Source organism: Carcharhinus amblyrhynchos, chromosome 28 (genome assembly GCF_965287045.1).
Source record: "Carcharhinus amblyrhynchos chromosome 28, sCarAmb.v2.hapA, whole genome shotgun sequence".
NCBI lineage: Eukaryota > Metazoa > Chordata > Chondrichthyes > Carcharhiniformes > Carcharhinidae > Carcharhinus > Carcharhinus amblyrhynchos.
The window spans coordinates 35,284,162-35,305,523 of NC_137351.1; the positions used below are offsets into that span (position 1 = coordinate 35,284,162).

Consider the following 21,362-nt stretch of genomic DNA (forward strand, 5'->3'; position numbering starts at 1 on the left):
TTTTACCATCATGTTTTTGTCGCGAAAACTTGGTAAAGTCAGGCGTGAGAAGCTCCACGCCCTCCCCACCCCGCCCCCCCCCCCCCCCCCCCCCCCCAAGCTAGTTCCGCCCTGAAAATGGCCGGAATTGGGACCATGCACAAAACGGACACAGCAACCATTTAAATGCATTTAAATTAAATTAGTGGGCAGCACTTCCCTCTTTACCACCGCGTTCAATAATCCAGAATCAGCAGAAAATAGCCCTGCTCCATAAAAGTCCAGTTCAGGTGCTCTGTCAGTGAGGGTTAATGAGGAAGTAAGTGTACAGCGTCCGACAGCGCTCTGCTGCTCACTGATGTCCTTTTGTTGTGGCCATTTTCTGTCTCGGGTCAGTGGGAGCTCGGCGAGTGTGTGCTGGGGATGGGGGGGGCTGTTGCTCAGTGAAATCTCCGGCGTCCAATTTGCAGCACAGACTCGGGACTCAGCACTGACCTCTGGTATTGCGATGCTGCTGGGTCCTAGTGCACTCAGCTCACTTCCAGCTGAAGGATGTGCACAAAGCTGCAGCCTCTCAACTTTTCAAGGAGCTGTGATTGTGGGGAGTGTGTGGCTGGGGGAATTGGGGGGGCTGTGATTGTGGGGAGCATGGGGCTGGGGGAATTGGGGGGGCTGTGATTGTGGGGAGCATGGGGCTGGGGGAATTGGGGGGGGCTGTGATTGTGGGGAGTGTGTGGCTGGGGGAATTGGGGGGGCTGTGACTGTGGGGAGCATGGGGCTGGGGGAATTGGGGGGGCTGTGATTGTGGGGAGCATGGGGCTGGGGGAATTGGGGGGGCTGTGACTGTGGGGAGCATGGGGCTGGGGGAATTGGGGGGGCTGTGATTGTGGGGAGCATGGGGCTGGGGGAATTGGGGGGGCTGTGATTGTGGGGAGCATGGGGCTGGGGGAATTGGGGGGGCTGTGACTGTGGGGAGTGTGTGGCTGGGGGAATTGGGGGGACTGTGATTGTGGGGAGCATGGGGCTGGGGGAATTGGGGGGGCTGTGATTGTGGGGAGCATGGGGCTGGGGGAATTGGGGGGGCTGTGATTGTGGGGAGTGTGTGGCTGGGGGAATTGGGGGGGCTGTGATTGTGGGGAGCATGTGGCTGGGGGAATTGGGGGGGCTGTGACTGTTGATGCGCAAGCGGCTAGCAACATTCCATTACATCTACATGTGCTCCTCTCCGTATCTCCCCAACCTTCAGAGTGATGAGATGGCTTTTGCAATGCAAGCAACCAAGCTTGCTGTTCTTTTGGTTGTTGCTGGAGCTGAGGAGGAGGAGTTAGAGGACTATCAATGATTCAAATATCTCAGCTAGGGGACCCGCAATTTCCTCCCTAGCCTCCCACAATCTCCTGGGATACACTTCATCAGGCCCCGGAGATTTATCTCCCTTGATGCGCTTTAAGACTTCCAGCACCACCACCTCTGTAAGATGTACTTATTTCCCCAAGTTCCCTAACATCATGTCACCAACCTCTTGTGGATCCGCACACAGATGACTTGTTGATCCTTAAGAGGTCCTACCCTCTCCCTAGTTACTCTTTTGCTCTTTATGTATTTGTAGAAGCTCTTTGGATTCTCCTTTGCCTTATCTGCCAAAGCAATCTTGTGTCCCCTTTTTGCCCTCCTGAATTCTCTCTTAATTCTACTCCTACACCCCCTATGCTCTTCAAGGGAGTCATTTGATCCCAGCTGCCTATGTGTGTCATGTGCCTCCTCCTTCTTGACCAGGGTCTCAATATCCTGAGTCATCCAGGATTCCTGATTTCTGCCAGCCTTGCCCTTCACTCTAAGAGGAGTGTGTTTACCCTGAACTCTGGTTAACACACTTTTGAAAGCCTGCCATAAGAACATAAGAAATAGGAGCAGGAGTAGGCCATCTAGCCCCTCGAGCCTGCCCCGCCATTCAATAAGATCATGGCTGATCTGTCGCTGCTCAGTTCCACTTTCCCGCCCTCTCCCCATAACCCTTAATCCCCTCTCTTATCAAAAACCCATCAACCCGCGTCTTAAAAATATTTAGCGAGGCAGCCTCCACCACTTCAACGGACAGAGAATTCCAGAGATTCACCACCCTTTGAGTGAAGAAGTTCCTCCTCAACTCCGTTCTAAACCGCCCCCCTTTTATCTTGAGGCTGTGCCCCCTAGTCCTACTGTCCTTTCTGAGCGGGAAGAGTCTCTCCACCTCTATCCTATCCATCCCATTCATCATCTTATACGTCTCAATGAGATCTCCCCTCATTCTTCTAAACTCTAACGAGTACAAGCCCAGTTTATTCAACCACTTACCAGACGTCTCTTTGCCTTCTCACAGACTCCCCCAATTAACTTTTGAAAGTTCCTGCCTGATACCATCAAAATTGGCCTTGCCCCAGTTTAGAATTTTAACTTTTGGGACAGACCTATCATTCTCCATAGCTATCTTAAAACTAATAGAATGATGGTGATTGGTCCCAAAGTGACCCCTCACTAACACTTCTGTCATCTGCCCTTCCTTATTGCCCAAGAGGAGGTCAGGTTTTGCCCCCTCTCTAGACGGGTCATCCACATACTGAATGAGAAATTCCTCCTGAATACACTCAACAAATTTCTCTCCATCCGACCCTCTAATACTATGTCTGTCCCAGTCAATGTTGGGAAGATTAAAATCTTCAACTATTACCACCCTGTTTTTTTTGGAGCTATCTGTAATCACTTTACATATTTGCTCCTCAATTTCCCGCTGACTATTTGGGGGCCTATAGTACAACCTTATCAAAGTGATTTCCCCCTTCTTATTTCTCAGTTCTATCCATATAGACTCAGTGGCCGAACCCTCGGATATATCCCCTCTCAGTACGGCCGTGATGCTTTCCCTAATCGAAAGTGCAACTCCCCCTCCTCTGTTACCTCCTGTTCTATCTTTCCTGTAGCATCTGTACCCTGGAACATTGAGCTGCCAGTCCTGTCCCTCCCTTAGCCATGTTTCAGTAATTGCTATAATATCCCAGTCCCATGTCCCCATCCATGTCCTGAGTTCATCTGCCTTTCCTGTCAGGCCTCTTGCATTGAAATAAATGCAGTTTAATCTGGTCTTCCCTTCTTCTTGGTCTTGCTTTTGCCTGATCTGTCTAATACTAGGATTACTGACTCTGCCTTTACTAATTAATGTCCTCTCTTTTACTTCTGTGCTGTTCTCAGCCTTCTCTTCTGTATCCCTATTGCTTTGGATCCAACCCCCCACCAAACTAGTTTAAACCCTCCCGAGTGGCTCTAGCAAATCTCCCCTCCAGGATGTTAGTCCCCCTCCAGTTCAGGTGTAACCCATTCCTCTTGAACAGGTCACCCTTGCCCCAGAAGAGATCCTAATGATCCAAAAATCTAAACTCCATCTCCTGCACCATCTCTCAAACCATTTATCTCCCTAATCTTCCTATTCCTACTCTCACTAGCATGTGGCACCAGTAGTAGTCCAAAAATTACTACCTTCGAGGTCCTGCATTTTTAGCCTTCTGCCTAATTCTCTATATTCACACTTCAGGACTTTTCCTACCTATGTCATTGGTACCAATATGTACAACAACCTCTGGCTACTCATTTAAAAATGTCCTGCAATCGCTCAGAGACGTCCTTGACCCTGGCATCATCTGAGGTGGAGACCCACTATAATGAGGTTCATGTTGCCACCCTCGCAATAGTGGAGAGTGCATTGGGCTACTCAAAATGTGATTCCAGTGCCTGGACCTATCTGGTGGTATCCTACAATACAGCCCGGTGATGTCTCCCTGCATTGTGGTCATGTGCTGTCAATCTGCTTCTACAGAGAGGTGACCCATTGGAGGGGCAGGAAGATGTGGAGGCTCAACATCTGGGCTTCACTGGGGAGGATGACCAGCAGGAAGAGGAGGAGGAGGAAGACTGTGCCGAGGAACACCAACCAGGCACTGGGGGGCTGGCAGCCCAAATGAGGCATGCGAGGTTGGCAAGGCAGATCACTCACTGGGGGTTTGTGTCTGTGGGTTCCATGCCCCCTCTCTCCCCCTCCCCCACAAATTCCTTTTATATCCTGCGACGTTGCCACACCAGAGGGCTGGGCCTGGGTATTCTGTTAGTGAGTTTTTGGCAGGCAGGATGGTGATGATGACTCATTAAGCACCGTTCTGATGGTGCTCTGGTGCAAACTAGTCTGGCTCCTACCTGAACTCCGCGTGCTCGCTGGCACCTGGACCCACGTCTGAGTAAGGGATCCGAAACCCCCCATACAGGGCCCTGGGGCGAGTGGGGGATGGGAGGGAATCACTCGTGGGTTCTGGGGAACCAGTGGCTTCCTTTTATCAGTGACACCGCATTGAGGGGTTTCCCCAACTGACATCAACATGAAGCATCCCTCTGGCAACCATCAATGGAAGAGGATTCCTATTCGAGACAAATCTGAGACAAATTAGTCGCAGGAAAAATATTTAATTGCAATAAAGGTGTCTAAATAAGACGCTCGAACATAAAAACTTGCAAACAGAAAACATTAAGGTACATCTTAGTGACTCACCAGAATGTACATCGGGGGTGAAGGAGGCCAACTGCCTACCATGACCGGTTGCCTGTGTATATGGCAGGCATCCTCTGGAGACCCTGGACCTTGAGGACACTGGCCTGCTTCCAGGTGCCTGGGATGTTTCCATGACACCCTCTTCATCCCACTGCCCCTGAGATGCCCTGGTGTCAGGAAGGGGGCAGGGGTGAGAGAGTCAGAGGGTGTAGCCACAGCCACAGTCTCCTGGAAGGCCCTGGCATGGTCTCGAGCCCTTCTTCCTCCCTTGGCGTTCCTGTGGGCCCCTGGGTCCCTCCATGGGATGGCGGTGCTTCTGCAGTGAGCAGGTGTGTCGTGCTCACCAGAGAGTGACCCAGAACCCTCTCCACTAACTGGACCCACCAACGTGTCAGTGTCTGGGGTGGTGAGTTGTGTGGTAGAAGCTGGTGCCAAAATGGTGCCACCCCCCAGAGGTCCTCCGAGGACTTGGCGAGCTGTCTGGACCAGGATGGGCGGGAGCTGTAGCTGACGCCTGCGATCTAGAAGGCCCCGGGGCGTCTGGATCTGTCCCTGCAACACGGGACACAAGGTTATGTGCAGGGAGGGAGAGGAATCCAGGATGCCAAACACATGATTCACACGTCTCCATTGGAATTAGAACAAAAAAACCAAGAAATTTACATCACAGGAACAGGCCCTTCGGCCCTCCAAGCCTGTCACGACCAGGCTGCCCATTCTGATTTGTTGGCCCCCTACCTTTCCAGGGACTATATTCCCATCCCATAGCTGTAGAGATGCCCCTTAACGGTCACTATCGTATCTGCATCTGTGAACTCCCCCAGCAGTGAGTTTCAGGCTCCCACTACCTCGTACACCTCCTTTAAACCTCCCCCACGCACCCGAAACTCATCTCCCAAAGAAGTTTCTTCAAAGTGAGTGGAGGAATGACGAGTATTCACGTCTTAACAGCAGCCGGACCACACTGTCACTGACAGCCCGTGTCTCCCCTTCCCTTGACAGCTCCAGCGCCCACTCCTCAAAGAGTGCGAGGACCCGGAGGTGTGGCTCACCACCCCCCCTGTCTTCACCCTCTCGTGGGTGTTATTGTCGGTCTTCTCCTGTGGAGACAGAAGGAGCCATGAGCTAAATGATGGTGTGACTCCTGCAGAGCATCAGGTGGTGGCCAAGTGCAGTGGGACTCTTGGGGAGATAGGAAGGAGGTGCTTGGGCGTCAGGAGTTGGCAGCATGCAGGGTGTTGGGGATGGGGGGATCTGGGGAGATTTGGGGGAAGATGCAAGATGGGGTTCGGCACTCACCACCCTCTGTGTGAAAAAATTGACTATCTGGGCCCTTTTGTATCTCTCCCTCTCACCTTAAACCAATGTCCTCGAATTTTAGACTCCCCTACTTTTGGGAAAAGGTGTTGACTATCCAGCTGATCTGTGTCCCTCATTATTTTATAGACTTCTATAGGCACACCGCTGGTCACAGGCCTTCAGTTTGAAAAATAATCCTCTATAACCAGCCTCTGTCTTCTGACATCTCTCCCCGAGTGAGTTATCCATCGCTCCCCGTCTCCCCCCCCGAGTGAGTTATCCATCGCTCCATCTCCCCCCGAGTGAGTTATCCATCGCTCCATCTCCCCCCGAGTGAGTTATCCATCGCTCCATCTCCCCCCGAGTGAGTTATCCATCACTCCATCTCCCCCCCCCCCCCGCCCGAGTGAGTTATCCATCGCTCCATCTCCCCCCGAGTGAGTTATCCATCGCTCCATCTCCCCCCGAGTGAGTTATCCATCGCTCCATCTCCCCCCCGAGTGAGTTATCCATCGCTCCATCTCCCCCCCCCGAGTGAGTTATCCATCGCTCCATCTCCCTGAGGAAGATATTGCTGATACTTTTGCAGCTACAGCTAGGGTACTGTGTGCAGTGCTGGTGGCCGCATTATAGGAATGATGCCTTTGCACTGGAAGGGGTGGAGAGAAGATTGACCAGGATACTGCCTGGGGTGGAACATTGAAGTTATGAAGAGAGGTTGGATAGGTTTAAGTTGCTTTTGTTGAAGCAGAGAGGAGTGAGGCGGTGACCTGTATAAGATTACGAGGGACATGGACAGAGTGGATACGGAGCAGCTGTTCCCCTTAGTTGAAGGGTCGGTCATGACGGGATACAAGCTCAAGGTGGGGGACAGGAGATTTAGGGGGGATGTGAGGAAAAACTCTTATACCCGGAGGGTGGTGAGGGTCTGGAATGTGCTGCATGGGTTGTCTCACAACATTTAAAAAATACCTGAATGAGCATTTGGCATATTATAACATTCAGGGTTATGGGTCCAAAATTTAGAATCATAGAAGCAGAAGCAGGCCATTCGGCCCATTGAGTCTACACCAACTCCCCAGCAGATCATCCCACCCAGACCTTAACCCTGCAACCAACTTATTTACCCCGTTAATTCCCTTAACCTATATGTCTTGGGACATTGAGGGGCAATGTAGCACAGCCAATCACTTTAACCTGCACGTTGTGAGTGGCTACAGACTCGATGGGCTGAAGGGCCTGTACTGCATTGTGTGATTCTACGATTCCACACCCAAGACTCCATCAATCCCGTGTAGTCCGTAACCTTTGTCGTATCTCTGCTTCACAGTGAGATATCGTGCAAAACGCTCGATGGACTGGAGGGGCTTCGTAAACTGATCTTCCAAGTTGCCTGTAGTATGAAGGACACCGGGATGGTAACTGCTTCCCAGAAACTACTGGGCAGAATGGTGAGTGCCCTCCTGCTTACACTGAGATACACAATAAACCAGCTGGTTGATTATGGATGCTCCTCCTACAGGATCATGTTCCAGCTTTTAAATCTCCATAAACATACCGATTTTCTGTCCGTGAGAGTTTGTGTGTTGTTTTGCTGATGAGTCAATGTCTAGCTAATGTAATCCTCACTATTTCTGAGGGATTTTGATGACTGGAGGTACCTCTGTATAGAATCACTTCCTCAGTGTCCAGACATAACCCAAGCGGAATGCCTGCCTGAATCCCTGTATGGAAACACCTCGGAGCAGAATTCCCAGAGGAATCACTAGCCGCTTATTCCAGCTTCCAGTGAAGTGACCAGCCAGGATTGGAACACTTCATTTCCTCCGCACAGCAATGTTTGGTGCTGATTTTTTTGGAGCTGTTTTTTTTTTACTGGGGTCAGTAGATTGCATCACTGTACATCATATGGGTGCAGTTTGATTGAATGCCACATCCCCATTTTGCTCTGATTATGATAAAGTTTTGTTCCAGGGAGAGAGATTGTATTGTGGAAGGGAAATCTGATTTACCGCTCCCCCACAATCCACACTCCCACTGAATTGGCAATGTGTTGAGAACTGACTGTTCCTCATTTACTCTGAAATAAACTTCTGAATTTCGTCATTGGAACCTGCATCTTTATTAACAGAGCATGTGGAGGAAGCATTATTCAATAGTTGGTTCTTTGTTTGGAGGATGTTGTGAAACATTCTGCGGTGATGATTATGAAACTACAGAATGTTGTTGCAGTGGATCTTAGCACAACTTTTTTAAATCTTGAAAACAATTGGAAATGAATGTTTAATCTTTGATCTATTGGAGTGAATTTCCCCTGAATTCTGCAGTGTAGATTTCTCCAGGAAATGGGCATAATGTCCCTTATGAGCAGGGTCTTACCCAACTGTGTAACTGGTTATGTGACACTGTGAGTCCTTACATGGAGCCAACACCGTTATCGCACACATTCACTTCTCTAATCTTCCAAACAGCAAACTGATAAACACCAGGAAAGAATTTACCAAAATAGTCCCAGGGATATGGGGTTTCGGTTCTGAAGGGCAACTGTAGAGGGACAGGAGACGTTTACAGGACCGTGGGGAGAGAGTGATGTATTGGGATTGACTAAAGGAAATAAAGGAGGGTATCAAACTAAAAGAAAATGCATACAAAGTGGCAAAGATTAGTGGGAACCTAGAGGATTGGGAAATCTTCAAAGGTCAACAGAAAGCCACGAAGAAAGCTATAAAGAAATGTAAGATGGATTATGAGAGTAAACTCGCTCAGAATATAAAAATGAATAGCAAAAGTTTCTACAAATATATAAAACGAAAAAGAGAGGCTAAAGTAAACATTGGAGGATGAGGAGGGGGATGTAATAACTGGAAATGAGAAAATGGCTGAGGCATTGAACAGGTATTTTGTGTTGGTCTTCACAAATAACATGCCAAAAATTGATGACAGGAAGGCTATGGCAGGTGAGAACCGAGAAACTGTCATTATCACAAAAGAGATAATAAGAACATAAGAAATAGGAGCAGGAGTAGGCCATCTAGCCCTTCGAGCCTGCCCCGCCATTCAATAAGATCATGGCTGATCTGTCGTGGCTCAGTTCCACATTCCCGCCCTCTCCCCATAACCCTTAATCCCCTCTCTTATCAAAAACCCATCAACCCGCGTCTTAAAAATATTTAGCGAGGCAGCCTCCACCACTTCAACGGGCAGAGAATTCCAGAGATTCACCACCCTTTGAGTGAAGAAGTTCCTCCTCAACTCCGTTCTAAACCGCCCCCCCCTTTATCTTGAGGCTGTGCCCCCAGTCCTATTATCCTTTCTGAGCGGGAAGAGTCTCTCCACCTCTATCCTATCCATCCCATTCATCATCTTATACGTCTCAATGAGATCTCCCCTCATTCTTCTAAACTCTAACGAGTACAAGCCTAGTTTATTCGGCCTCTCCTCATAGCTCAACCCCCTCAACTCTGGCATCAGCCTAGTAAACCTCCTCTGCACTAGACAAGTCTCCTGGTCCTGATGGAATGCATCCCTGGGTACTAAAAGAGCTGGCAGCAAAATAGCAAGTACACTTGTGGTAATTTACCAAAATTTGCTGGGCCCTGGGGTGGTTCCTGCAGATTGGAAAACAGCAAATGTGACGTCACTGTTTAAAAAAGGAGGTAGACAAAAGTCAAGTAACATTAGGCCGGTTAGCTTAACTTCTGCAGTAGGAAAAATGCTTGAATCTATCGTCAAGGAAGAAATAGCGAGACGTCTGGATATAAATTGTCCCATTGGTAAGACGCAACATGGGTTCATGAAGGAAAGGTCATGTTTGACTAATTTGGTGGAATTCTTTGAGAACATTACATGTGCAGTGGACAGTGGGGAACCTGTGGGTGTGGTGTATCTGGATTTCCAGAAGGCATTTGACAAGATGCCTCACCAAAGACTGCTACATAAGATAAAGGTGCACAGAGTTACGAGTAATGTATTAGCATGGATAGAGGATTGGTTAAGTAACAGAAAGCAAAGAGTGGGGGTAAATGGGTGTTTTTCTGGTTGGTGATCAGTGATGTGCCTCAGGGATCAGTGTTGGGACCGCAATTGTTTACGATTTACATCGATGATTTGGAGTTGGGGACCAAGTGTAGTGTGTCAAAATTTGCAGATGACACTAAGATGGATGGCAAAGCAAAGTGTGCAGAGGCTGAAAGTCTGCAAAGGGATGTAGATAGTCTATGTGAGTGGGCGAGGGTCTGGCAGATGGAGTACAATGTTGGTAAATGTGAGGTCATCCATTTTGATAGGAATAATAGCAAAATGAACTATTATTTAAATGGTAAAAAATTGCAGCATGCTGCTGTGCAGAGGGATCTGGAATCTCAAGGAGTTGGTTTGCAGGGGCAGCAGGTAATTAAGAAGCAAATGGAATTTTGTCCTTCATTGCCAGAGGGATGGAGTTTAAAAACAGCAAGATTATATTGCAGCTCTATAAGGTGCTGGTGAGGCCACACCTGGAGTACTGTGTACAGTTTTGGTCTCCTTACTTGAGAAAGGATATACTGGCACTGGAGGGGGTGCAGAGGAGATTCACTAGGGTGATTCCAGAGTTGAGAGGGTTGGCTTATGAGGAGAGACTGAGTAGGCTGGGTCTATACTTATTGGAATGGAGAAGAATGAGAGGAGATCTTATAGAAACATATAAGATTATGAAGGGAATGGATAAGATAGAAGCAGGGAGGATGTTTCCACTGGCGGGTGAAACTAGAACGAGGGGGCATGGCCTCAAAATAAGGGGAAGCAGATTTAGGACTGAGTTGAGGAGGAACTTCTTCACACAAAGGGTTGTGAATCTGTGGAATTCCCTGCCCAGTGAAGCAGTTGAGGCTCCCTCATTGAATGTTTTTAAGGCAAGGATAGATACATTTTTGAACAGTGAAGGAATTAAGAGTTATGGTGAGCGGGCGGGTAAGTGGATTTGAGTCCACAAAAAGATCAGCTGTGATCTTATTGAATGGCGGAGCAGGCTCGAGGGGGCCAGATGGCCCACTCCTGCTCTTAGTTCTTATGTAAATAGTTCCTTCAGAAAGTTGATAGAATGCCAGTGGTCCAGGTTAGCCTGATCCTGATTGATTGATGATTCTTGCTGTATGCTAATATATGTGACAATAATAAATCAAATCAAAATCTAAAAAGGTAGAATGTAAAGTGGGGAAATGTGGGAGGTAGAATGGAACAAGAGAATATTTTTTAAAAGTATTGGTGTTAGCGGGATTTCAGAGTCCTTGTACAGCAAACGAAGGAAGTGAGCATGCCCACACAACAAAGAATTAGGAAGGCAAGTGGAATATTGGCTTTTATTGCAAAGGGGTTAGAGTGTGAGAATAAGAAAGTCTGACTTGGTAGATGTGTGAAGACGTGTTTTCCCAGCTGGGGACTTGAACTGATTGATAGAGGATAAGGTGTTGATCATCTTGTACTGAGACAAGGAGGAATTTCTTCACTTGGAGTTGTGAATCTTTGGAATTTTCTATTGTCGGGGGCAGTGGGTGTGCAGTCACTGAAAGGCAGTGAGTGAGAGCTGTTTGGACTCTAAGGGAATCGAAGGAAGTTGGAGTTGAGTTGAGTTTGTTGATCAGCCATCTTCTTAGTGTGAATAGCAAAGCAGCCACAAGGCCATTTACAGCAGAATTCTCCAATCCTGTACGCACCCGCAGCTGGGATTCTCCAGCCCTGCTGCCACTGCCAGTGAGAATACAGAATTTGGCACTCAGGCAAAACTCTGTTCACAGCAGCCGGACCGGAGACCCCCCCTAGTCATAGGCAAGATCAAGAGACCCAACCACGGGGTGAGGTCAGAGGATCCCGGTGTGGGGGGTTGGAGAGCCCCAGCCACAGGGTGAGTCAGAGAATCCCAGCCACTGGTGAGGCCAGGAAATTCTGGCCATAGTCTAATCATATAGAATCCCTTGAGTACAGAAGGAGGCTTTTTGACCATCATAGAACATAGAACATAGAACATTACAGCGCAGAACAGGCCCTTCGGCCCACGATGTTGCGCCGACCAGTTACAAAAACAATGACCCACTAGCCTATACCAATCCCTTTTCGTCCATAAACCTATCCAGAGATCTCTTAAACGCCCCCAAACTAGACGCATTTACAACTGCAGCAGGCAGGGCATTCCAATCCCTCACCACCCGCTGGGTAAAGAACCTACCCCTGACATCCGTCCTGTAGCTACCCCCCCTTAATTTAAAGCCATGCCCCCTCGTGCTAGCTTTCTCCATCCGAGGAAAAAGGCTATCACTATCCACCCTATCTAAACCTCTAATCATCTTATATGTTTCAATAAGATCCCCTCTTAGCCGCCTTCTTTCCAACGAAAACAACCCTAAATCCCTCAGTCTCTCCTCATAGGACCTCCCCACCATACCAGGCAACATCCTAGTAAACCTCCTCTGCACCCTCTCCAACGCCTCCACATCCTTCTTGTAATCAATCCCACCCGTAACTCCACATATTTCCTGTGCTAATTCCCCTGACACTAAGGGGCAATTTAAAATGTCCAATCAACCTAACCTGCACATCTTTGGACTGTGGGAAGAAATTGGAACACCCAGAGGAAACCCGAGCAGACATGGGAAGAACGTGCAAACTCCACACAGTTACCCAATACCAGAATTGAATCCAGGTCCCTGGATCTGTGAGACAGCAGTACTAACCACTGTGCCAAGCTATTCAGTAAAATACCAATAGACAGCTCTCATCTGTGAGTCAGAGATTTGGGTTCACCTCGCACTCCGGAGATTAGATGACAAAGTCGAGGTTGACTGCTGCCCTGCCTTTTGGTTGAGATGTTAAACTGATGTTATTCCGTTCGTCTTCGCTGGTGAATGTTAAAGGGTCCAAGTTCAAACAAAAATAGAAAATATTGGCCTGGGCCACGTTTCCCTTCACTCAACATCACGAGCAGAATCTCACCTTGCTGCTTGTGGGATCTTGCTGTGTGCCAGATCACTGCCGTGCTTCTGATGTTGTAACACTTCAGAAGTATTTGATTGTCCTTTTAAGATATGCTGATGTCATGAAAGGAGCGGTAGAAATGTGAGTTTCCCACTGGCCTTTCTTACAGATACCAAAGAGCTATTTCAATCTGTTGAATGCTGTCCTGAAAGAACAACAGAGAAGAAGCAACAGCAGCGAGGTCCAATACTTAACTGACCAGCAACTGGAGGAGATTGTGCAGCAGACCCCCGGCAATGATATCCAGGACTTTGAGGATTTTCAGACCGGTATTTCATCTTGGTATTTGAGTAAAAATTCAACATCTGCTTTTTTTTGTGCATTTCCCTGACATTCTTTTGTATTCTTATCTGGATACTTTTTTCAATGAGTGTCAAATAGAAACCATTAAAGCCCAAATGAAACCAATCATCTTCCGATTGGAAAGCTTCAGGACAACACAATGATAGGCCAGCCCCTGGGGGTGAGCTAATGTGTCTCTGTTTGTTTGGCAGCCCTTTCCTTCCTGATTGAGACTGGAGCCCTGCTGCATTTCCCAGACACCAGCCATGGCCTGCACAACCTCTACTTCCTGCATCCAGTCTGGTTATCTGAGTGCTTGGAGAGGATTATCAATCTCAAAGCCTCACGCTCTCTTGCCAAGAATGGCATCATCCAGGTGTCGGAGCTCAGAGCGCTGCTGGTTGGAACTGGCTTCACAGCACAAACTGAGGAGCAGTATTTCCAGTTTTTAGCCAAGTTTGAGATTGCACTTCCAATCGCGAGCAACAGGTAAATTGCTTCCTGATTTTAAAATGCCCATTCATGGCCTCTCTATTACTGTAACCTCCTCCAACCACACAATCACACAAGATCTCAATATTCTTCCAACTTGGCATTGCATTCCTGATCTTATTTCACTTCAGTTGAAGAATTCCCTTCCTAGATCTCTCGGCTTCTCTACCTCTATCTCCTCCTTCAGGATACTTAACAGTTCTTATCCAAGTCACATCCTACGTGACTGTGACCAAGAGAAACTTTCCCTCCTTGTCCTTTACGATCTGCCTGTAGCCTTTGACACTGTTGACCATGCCTTCCTCCCCCAATGTCCCTCCACTCTTGTGCAGTTTGATGGCACTGAACTGACCTGATTCTGTTCTTATCGATCTGATGGTGCCCAGAGTGTAAGTTGTGATGATTTCTCGCCTTGCTCCCACATCATTACCTGGAGGGTTTCTCCTTGACTCCCTCCTATTTCTCATCTACATGCTGCCCCTCAGTGACATTATGCAAAACACAGGGTTAGTTTTCACCTGTACATTGATGGCACCCAGTTCTGCCTCAGCACCACCTCTCTCAATTCTTCCATTGCTGCTTCCCCACCATCCAGCACTCGGTCAGCAGGGATTTTCTCCAGTTAAATATTGGGAAGGGCCATTCCAATCCCTGCTCCAAACCCTGTTCCCTAGATACTGACTCAACCCCTCTCCCTGGATACTAAACCAATCTGTCCACAGCCTCGGTGACATATCGGCTCTGAGGTGAGTTTCTGATTTCATATTTAAGTCACCCCCACAATCGTCCATTTCACCTCGATAACATTGACCAACATCATCCACGTCAGCTCACCTCATTCACGCCTTTGTAACGTCTATTATTCCAACACATTCCTGGCTGCTGTTGTATATTCTACCCTCTGTCAGCTTGAGGTTATCCAATACTCTGTTGGCTTTGGCTGGGCTCTAAGTCCCATTCACTTATCCCTGCGCTCACTGACCAACACTGGTACTAGTTATGTAACATCACAGAATCACTACAGTACAGAAGGAGCCTATTCGTCAAGGCCGCACTGACTCTCCGATAGAGAATCTTACCCAGGCCTATCCCCGTAACAACACATTTTTTTATCCCATTGATCCCCTTTTGGTCACTAAGGGGCAATTTAGCACGGCCAATCCACCAGTCCTGCACGTTTTTGGACTGTGGGAGAAAACCAGAACAGCAGAGGTAACCCAAGCAGATACAAGCAGAGCGTGCAAACTCCACGCAAACAGTCACCCAAGGCCGGATTCGAACCCGAGTCCCTGGTGATGTGAGGCAGCAATTTAACCGCTTTGCTGCCGTGTCGCCCCCATTGATTTTAAAATGCTCATCCTTGTTTTAAAACCATGCCATGAGTTCCCTCCTCCCTGCCTCTGTAATCTCCTTCAACTCATGCCCATCAGATCTCTGCACTCATCTCATTCTGGCTTCCCCAGTGGCTGAGCCTTGGATTGCCTAGGTCCCAAGCTCTAGAATTCACTCCCTAAAACTCTCCACTTCTCCAGCTCACTTTCCTCCTTTGAGACATCCCTTAGAACCTATCACTTTGTCCAAGTTTTTGGTGATAAAGGTTTACAGCAAAGAAACAGGCCCTTCAACCCAACTTCTCTCTGCCTCTCAGCTAATCCCAATTGCCCACATTTGGCCCATATATCTCTTAACCAATCTTACCCATATAACTAACATAGAACCCTCAATGTTGTGCCAAGCTATGTCCGAAACCAAGATCAAGCTACCCCACTCCCTATCACTCTGGAGTGCTCCATGTGCCTATTCAATAACCATTTGAAAGTTCCTAAAGTCTCTGACTCCACTATCACAGCAGGCAGTCCATTCCACACCCCAACCACTCTCTGAGTAAAGAATCTACCTTGGACATCTAACTGCTTTTTGAAAAAACAAAATTGTACCCACCTCTACTACTGCCTCTGGCAGCTCATTCCAGACACTCACCACCCTCTGTGTGAAGCAACTGCTCCTCTGGACCCTTTTATATCTCTCTCCTCTCACCTTGAACCTATGCCCTCTAGTTTTAGACTCCCCTACCTTTGGGAAAAGATATTGATTATCTAGCTGATCTATGCCCCTCGTTATTTTGTAGGCCTCTATAAGATCACCCCTCAGCTTCCTATGCTCCAGGGAAAAGAGTCCCAACCTATCCAGCCTCTCCTTATAATTCAAACCATCAATAAATCTTTTCTGCCCTCTTTCTACTTTAATTATATCCTTTCTGTAATAAATTTATTCTGCTAAATATCTCCTTACGTGGCTCAGAATCCTATAATACTCCTATAAGGTGCCTTTGTTCCTTTCATTATGTTTAAGGTGCTATATAAATACAGCTTATTGTTAATACTCCCTCTTTAAGGAAGTTTTGGATCACCTCTCCTAATATCTCCTTTTTGGTTCAGTATTGTTCTGCCTTTGATATTGTCCCTGTGAAATGCACTGAGACATTTTTTTTTGTTAAAATGGATGCTGTTTTTGTTTCCCGTTGGTTAATCCGCGTTAACATTTGGATTTTTTTTGAACACACACACACACACACTTGTACGATATTGAGCACGCAGTTTTAGCATTCCATCCAAAAAGCAGGACCTCTGACAATGCGACCTTCCCGCCAGGCTGTGACCTTCCTGCCCCCCTGCGGCCTCCCCCACCCTGACCCCCCTGGCGCCTCCCTCCCCCCTCCCTCCCACCCACTGCGCTGGAGGATCAGCTTCGATTCTGTGCTTAGGTTTCTGGAGTCGGATTGGAATCCACAATCTGACCACTCATTGATGCGAATGCTGCCCAGTGAGCTACAGCAGCACGTTAACCTGTACCCTCTCAAACTGACCTCTCTGATGTTGTAAAGTTCCCGGTTTCTGCTCCAGTTGATATAACTTTAATCTGATTGAGGGCTCCACGTATCCTCTCCCAGAAGGTCCATGTAACTATCACCCTGACCTGGTCACGGATGCCCTCAGCCCAAACAAATCACTTCAAGATTGTTGTCGTCATTTTTAAATTCTCCCACAGCTTTGTCCCACCATTTAAATCCTGTGTGAAGCTATCCAAACACCCTGACATAACAGATTGATTACTACCTCAAAGTGCCAGCCTCTGTAACTACATTCTCAGGATGTGGAGCAGCATTTTCTCTTCATCTGGTGGTGATAGGCCTTGAAACCGCTTCATCTCGTGCTTTGATGAAATGGAATTGGCTGCGTGACCTTGTCAGAGACAAGGCCTTGGTGTTGACTGGACTGAAACGGAGAGCAGATGGAGGAAGCGTGACTGCACTCTCTCCCTAAAGCAGCAAGTTATTAATGATAATCTGACAACTTCATGGACACTCTTGCACATCCCAATTTTTTATTTCTAGATCTTTAAATTAAATTCAAATTTTCAAATGGCCGTTATGGGATCTGAACTCTCATTCTGTGGATTATTAATCCACTTACATAATCACAACATATTTAAATGTGTCCCTGTTACTGACTTTGAAAGTGTGAATCCCCAAATCCCTTTGGCTGTACTATCTGCTGATGGCCCACTTGCTCTTTGTGAAGTTATCTGGGATGACCAGTCAGGAATGGGGGTGGAGTTTGGAGGGTCACTTTGATAAGACTGAGAATGTGATGAGCGTGATTGAAGAGGAAGTCATTTCTGCTGATGGATGTGTCTGTACTTCTCTCTCCAGTTACCTCCTCCCACACCTGTTGCCACCGAAACCAGGATTGGAATTTGGTAATCTGAGGGCCAAGAGCACCAACACCATCCAGAGACTTTTCAAAATGAACTTTGTGCCGGTTGGTTTCTGGCAGAGGTTTATTGCCCGCATTTTGATGAGCCTGGCGGAGATGGATGCCCAGGTAGGACCCACATTGCAAACTGACCTGTATCGAGAGAGATTTTCCAGGGCTGATCACTGCTCACAGTTCCTGGATTTTCTGCAGAGACCTCGGATCTTTGGCCAAGTTCTCTTCCAGGGATTCCCCAAATTCTGCCACTTTAACCTATTGTTAGACACTGGATTAGATCTCACTGGGAATATTGTTATAATCTGTCAACCATCACTGCAACCTCTGCATTTATATAAAGAGAGGGCTTCAGACATGTCCAAATTTTCAGATTCACTTTGGGGTTCTTTCCCCATCTCCCTTCTCTCGTCCTCCTTTCTCCCAATCTTCTTCTTCCATCCCCTCTTCTTCCTTTGTTTTTTCTTTTCACACACCTCTTCCTCCTTAATCTATCTCTCCCCGCCTCCTTTCATCACTCCACTCCTCTTATTTCTCTCTCGCCCTCTCTCCACCTTCTCTCTCTCTCTCTCCACCTTCTCTCTCTCTCTCTCCACCTTCTCCTCTGCCTCCATTTCAGTCAATTTTCTGTTCCTGTGAAAGGAGGGAAGGAATAAGGAGGGGTTGGGTGGGAGAGACAGGAAGATTGGGGCAAGGTGATGTACTTGGGGAAGGGTTGGGTGAGAGGAGGGAATGGGAAGGAGAAGGGAAGGAGTTATTGGCAGTTGGCTGTGATTGGATGGATAAATTCTCCATCGTAGAAATGTTAATGTCACTGAGTGAAGAATGCTGGGTGGATTTTCCCCTCAACCTGCTCACACTGCCAGCAACCCGAAAGCAGGAAACATTCTTCATCAAAGGTTAATGTTGGAAAAATAGGTTCTTTTTCATGATGTTTACTAGTTAAAGTTAAAATCTCAATCATACATCACAAATGATATTGAAAGTTGAATCTTTCACTTTGAGTTAGATTGGAACTTTCCTCTTAAAAATAGCTAAATAGATATTAGAATTCCAAAATAAAAACGGGGAATGTAGGAAGTACCACAGGTGGTATCTGCTCAGAGAGAGAAACAGGGCTGAGTTTTCAAACATTCAAAGCTGTTTGTTCTTTAGTACAGTCACTTGAAAACAAAGTATACCGTTCATAGAGAATGAAAGGAGAGAGAGTGCAGAATATAGTGTTACAGTCATAGCTAGGGTGTAGAGAAAGATCAACTTAATATGAAATAGGTCCATTCAAAAGTCTGACAGCAGCTGTTCTTGCATCGGTTGGTACGTGACTTCAGGCGTTTGCGCATTGTCAATCAGTGATGAAAGGTCATCAACCTGAAATTTTGCCCCTGATATCTCCGGGACATCAGCAGGTGAATTAGAGACTCATCGAATTGATAACAGCCTGGAAAGAGGCCATTTGGTCCATTGAGTCAGTGCTGGCCCTTCAAGAGCAAGGGGCATAATCTGAGTAAGACGTTTAAGGCAGAGATAGGAAGAATTTCTTCTCTCAGAGGGAAGTGAACCTGTGGAATTCTTTATCACAGAGGGTTCTAGAGGCTGGGCCGTTAAATATGTTCGAGGCTGAGAGAGACAGGTTTTTAAACAATAGGGGAATCGAGGGTTATGGGGATAAATTGGGAAAGTGGAGGTGAGGATTATCAGATTGGTCATGTTCTGATTGAATGGCAGAGCAGACTGGTTGGGCCAAATGGCCACCTCTGCTCCTACTCCTACATCTTATGGTTTTCTTGCCAACTTTTTCCGTTTGTTTTGTTGACCAGCTCTTTGAGAATGAAAAGAATCCAAAGCGAGGCAGAGTCAATCGGACCTCAGTTTACAGTTTCACAAGATCACACCGTCGCAATCGCTGCAGCACGTTCAGAGTACGAAGAAATCAAACTATTTATTGGCAAGAAGGTTTGCAGGTGAACTACGATGGTGGGTTTCTAAGGTAATCACGATTAGTTGTATTGCTATGGAAGTTTCCACTAGATAAGGAACAGTGGAGACTGCCTGCTGTTCGAAAACTGAAATAAACCCTGACATTGACTGCACATAATCCTTGAAACTCAACAAGTCCTTCCCTCCCTGCAGTGTGGAGTCCTCTGAGGTGAACTGGAAGAGGAAGAAGAGCGCAGGAATAAAAATCAATTGCCACTCCGAAACACGGGATTTCTCAGCTGTGGCATTCATCACTGATCACGTCAATTGTTTGATTGATCAGTGGTTTCCAGGTAAGACCCAGAGTGGGGTGTAACATATGGAGTTCCGTGCCATAGAAACTCTCCCACTAATGCACTGTGTCGTGGCTCAGCACGGTGGCAAAGTGGGCGGTGGGTTTCCTCCCACAGTCCAAGGGTGTGCAGGTTATGTTGATTGGCCAAGCTAAATTGACCTTTGTGTTGGGATTAACAGGGTGAATGTATGGGGTTACGGGAATAGGGCCTGGCTGGGATTATGTTCGGGGCAGGCTCGAGGAACCAAATGGCCACCTTCTGCATTGTGGGGATTCTATTCTAAAATATTTAAAATTGGCTCGGTGAGTTCATCTGAGCCCTGAGGGTGTTGGTTTCAAGTCCCACTCCAGAAGCTTGAGCACGTAGTCCAGGCAGCTTTCCAGCATGGTGCTGAGGGAGTGCTGCAGTCAAAACAGTGAGTTATTAAACCTGACTCCCTAATTAACATAATCATTCCCATTACACTCCTGTGTGCACTCTGTATAGAAGGGTAGCAAGGTTATCCCTGTGTCCTGGCCAAGATTTATCCTCAGTCAACACTTTCAGAAGGCATTTAATAAGGGAATACAGGAAAGGTTGTTGTACAAGCTTAGGACTTGTAGATTTGGAGTAAGATATTAGAAGATCAATTTTCAGGTGAATGCCACAAGGTATTTGGGTCTCAGCTATTTCCAATCTCTATTACTATGAGAGGTTGACTTTACTGATATTACAAAACCAAGTTGAAAAGTAAGCTGTAAAGAGGGTGCAAAGATTTTGCAAAGGGATATAGACCCAATAAGTGACTGGACAAGAAGCTCATAGGTGGAGTATTATGTAGGGAGATGTGAAATTAACCACTTGGGCAGAAAGAATGGAAAAGTCAAATTTTTTTAAAGTGGTGAAAAACTGTTAAATGTTCTTATTCTGAGGGATTTGTTTGGCATTGTACACATCACAAAAAGTTACCATACGGAGACAAATGGTATGATAGACTTTATTGCAGAGGGGTGGTTGGAATACAAGATCAAACAGGCCTTGCTGCAATCACGTTGACCCATATCTGAAGCACTGTGTACAGTTCTGGTCTCCTTCCTAAGGAAAGAGAGAGTTTCCTAAGAGGGGAAGCGCAGCAAGGGTTCACTAGATTGATTCATGCAGTGAGAAGGTTGGACTATGAGCAGAGATTAAATAGAATATTCTCTGGAGTTTAGAAGATTGCAAGATGATCTCATTGAAGTGTGTAAAATTCTTTGAGGATTGGCAGAGCGGACACTGAGGTGGTTTCCCCCCACTGGACCCTCTCAAGATAACGGGTCAACCATTTAGGACTGAGGTTAAGGAGTAATTTCTTCTCCCAGAAGGTTTGAATCTTTGGAAATCTCTACCTAGGAGATCTTTATTCAATGAATATAATGGAAGACAGATCATAGGTTCTTGGGAATTAAGGAAGGTCTGGGATGTGGGTAAGGGAAATGGAATTGATGCAGAAGTTCAACTTATTGAATGGTGGAACATCGTGATGGGCTGAATGTCCAACTCTTGTTACTATTGCTTATCTGTAACCGATGATCAGGTCATTCATTTTCTGTGGGATGTTTGTGGGAGCTTGCTGTGCACAAATTGGCTGCCCCACTTCCTGGATTGCAACAGTGACTACAAGTCAGAAGTACTTTGGGACACCCAGAGGTTGTGACAGGTGCTATAGAAATG

At 47.0% G+C, this 21,362-nt stretch overlaps 1 protein-coding gene across 2 annotated transcripts in view; it reads left to right on the plus strand.

Moving 5' to 3' along the window:
• lrrk1 (leucine-rich repeat kinase 1) overlaps window positions 1-21,362 on the plus strand; it is a 155,498-nt gene that overhangs the window by 92,947 nt on the left and 41,189 nt on the right. For both annotated transcript variants that reach the window (XM_080214094.1, XM_080214095.1), the window contains 6 exons: window positions 7,179-7,299; window positions 12,963-13,122; window positions 13,348-13,624; window positions 17,340-17,511; window positions 19,215-19,384; window positions 19,528-19,667. In XM_080214094.1, coding sequence (XP_080070220.1) covers window positions 7,179-7,299; window positions 12,963-13,122; window positions 13,348-13,624; window positions 17,340-17,511; window positions 19,215-19,384; window positions 19,528-19,667 — 1,040 coding nt within the window. The remainder of the gene's footprint in view (window positions 1-7,178; window positions 7,300-12,962; window positions 13,123-13,347; window positions 13,625-17,339; window positions 17,512-19,214; window positions 19,385-19,527; window positions 19,668-21,362) is intronic.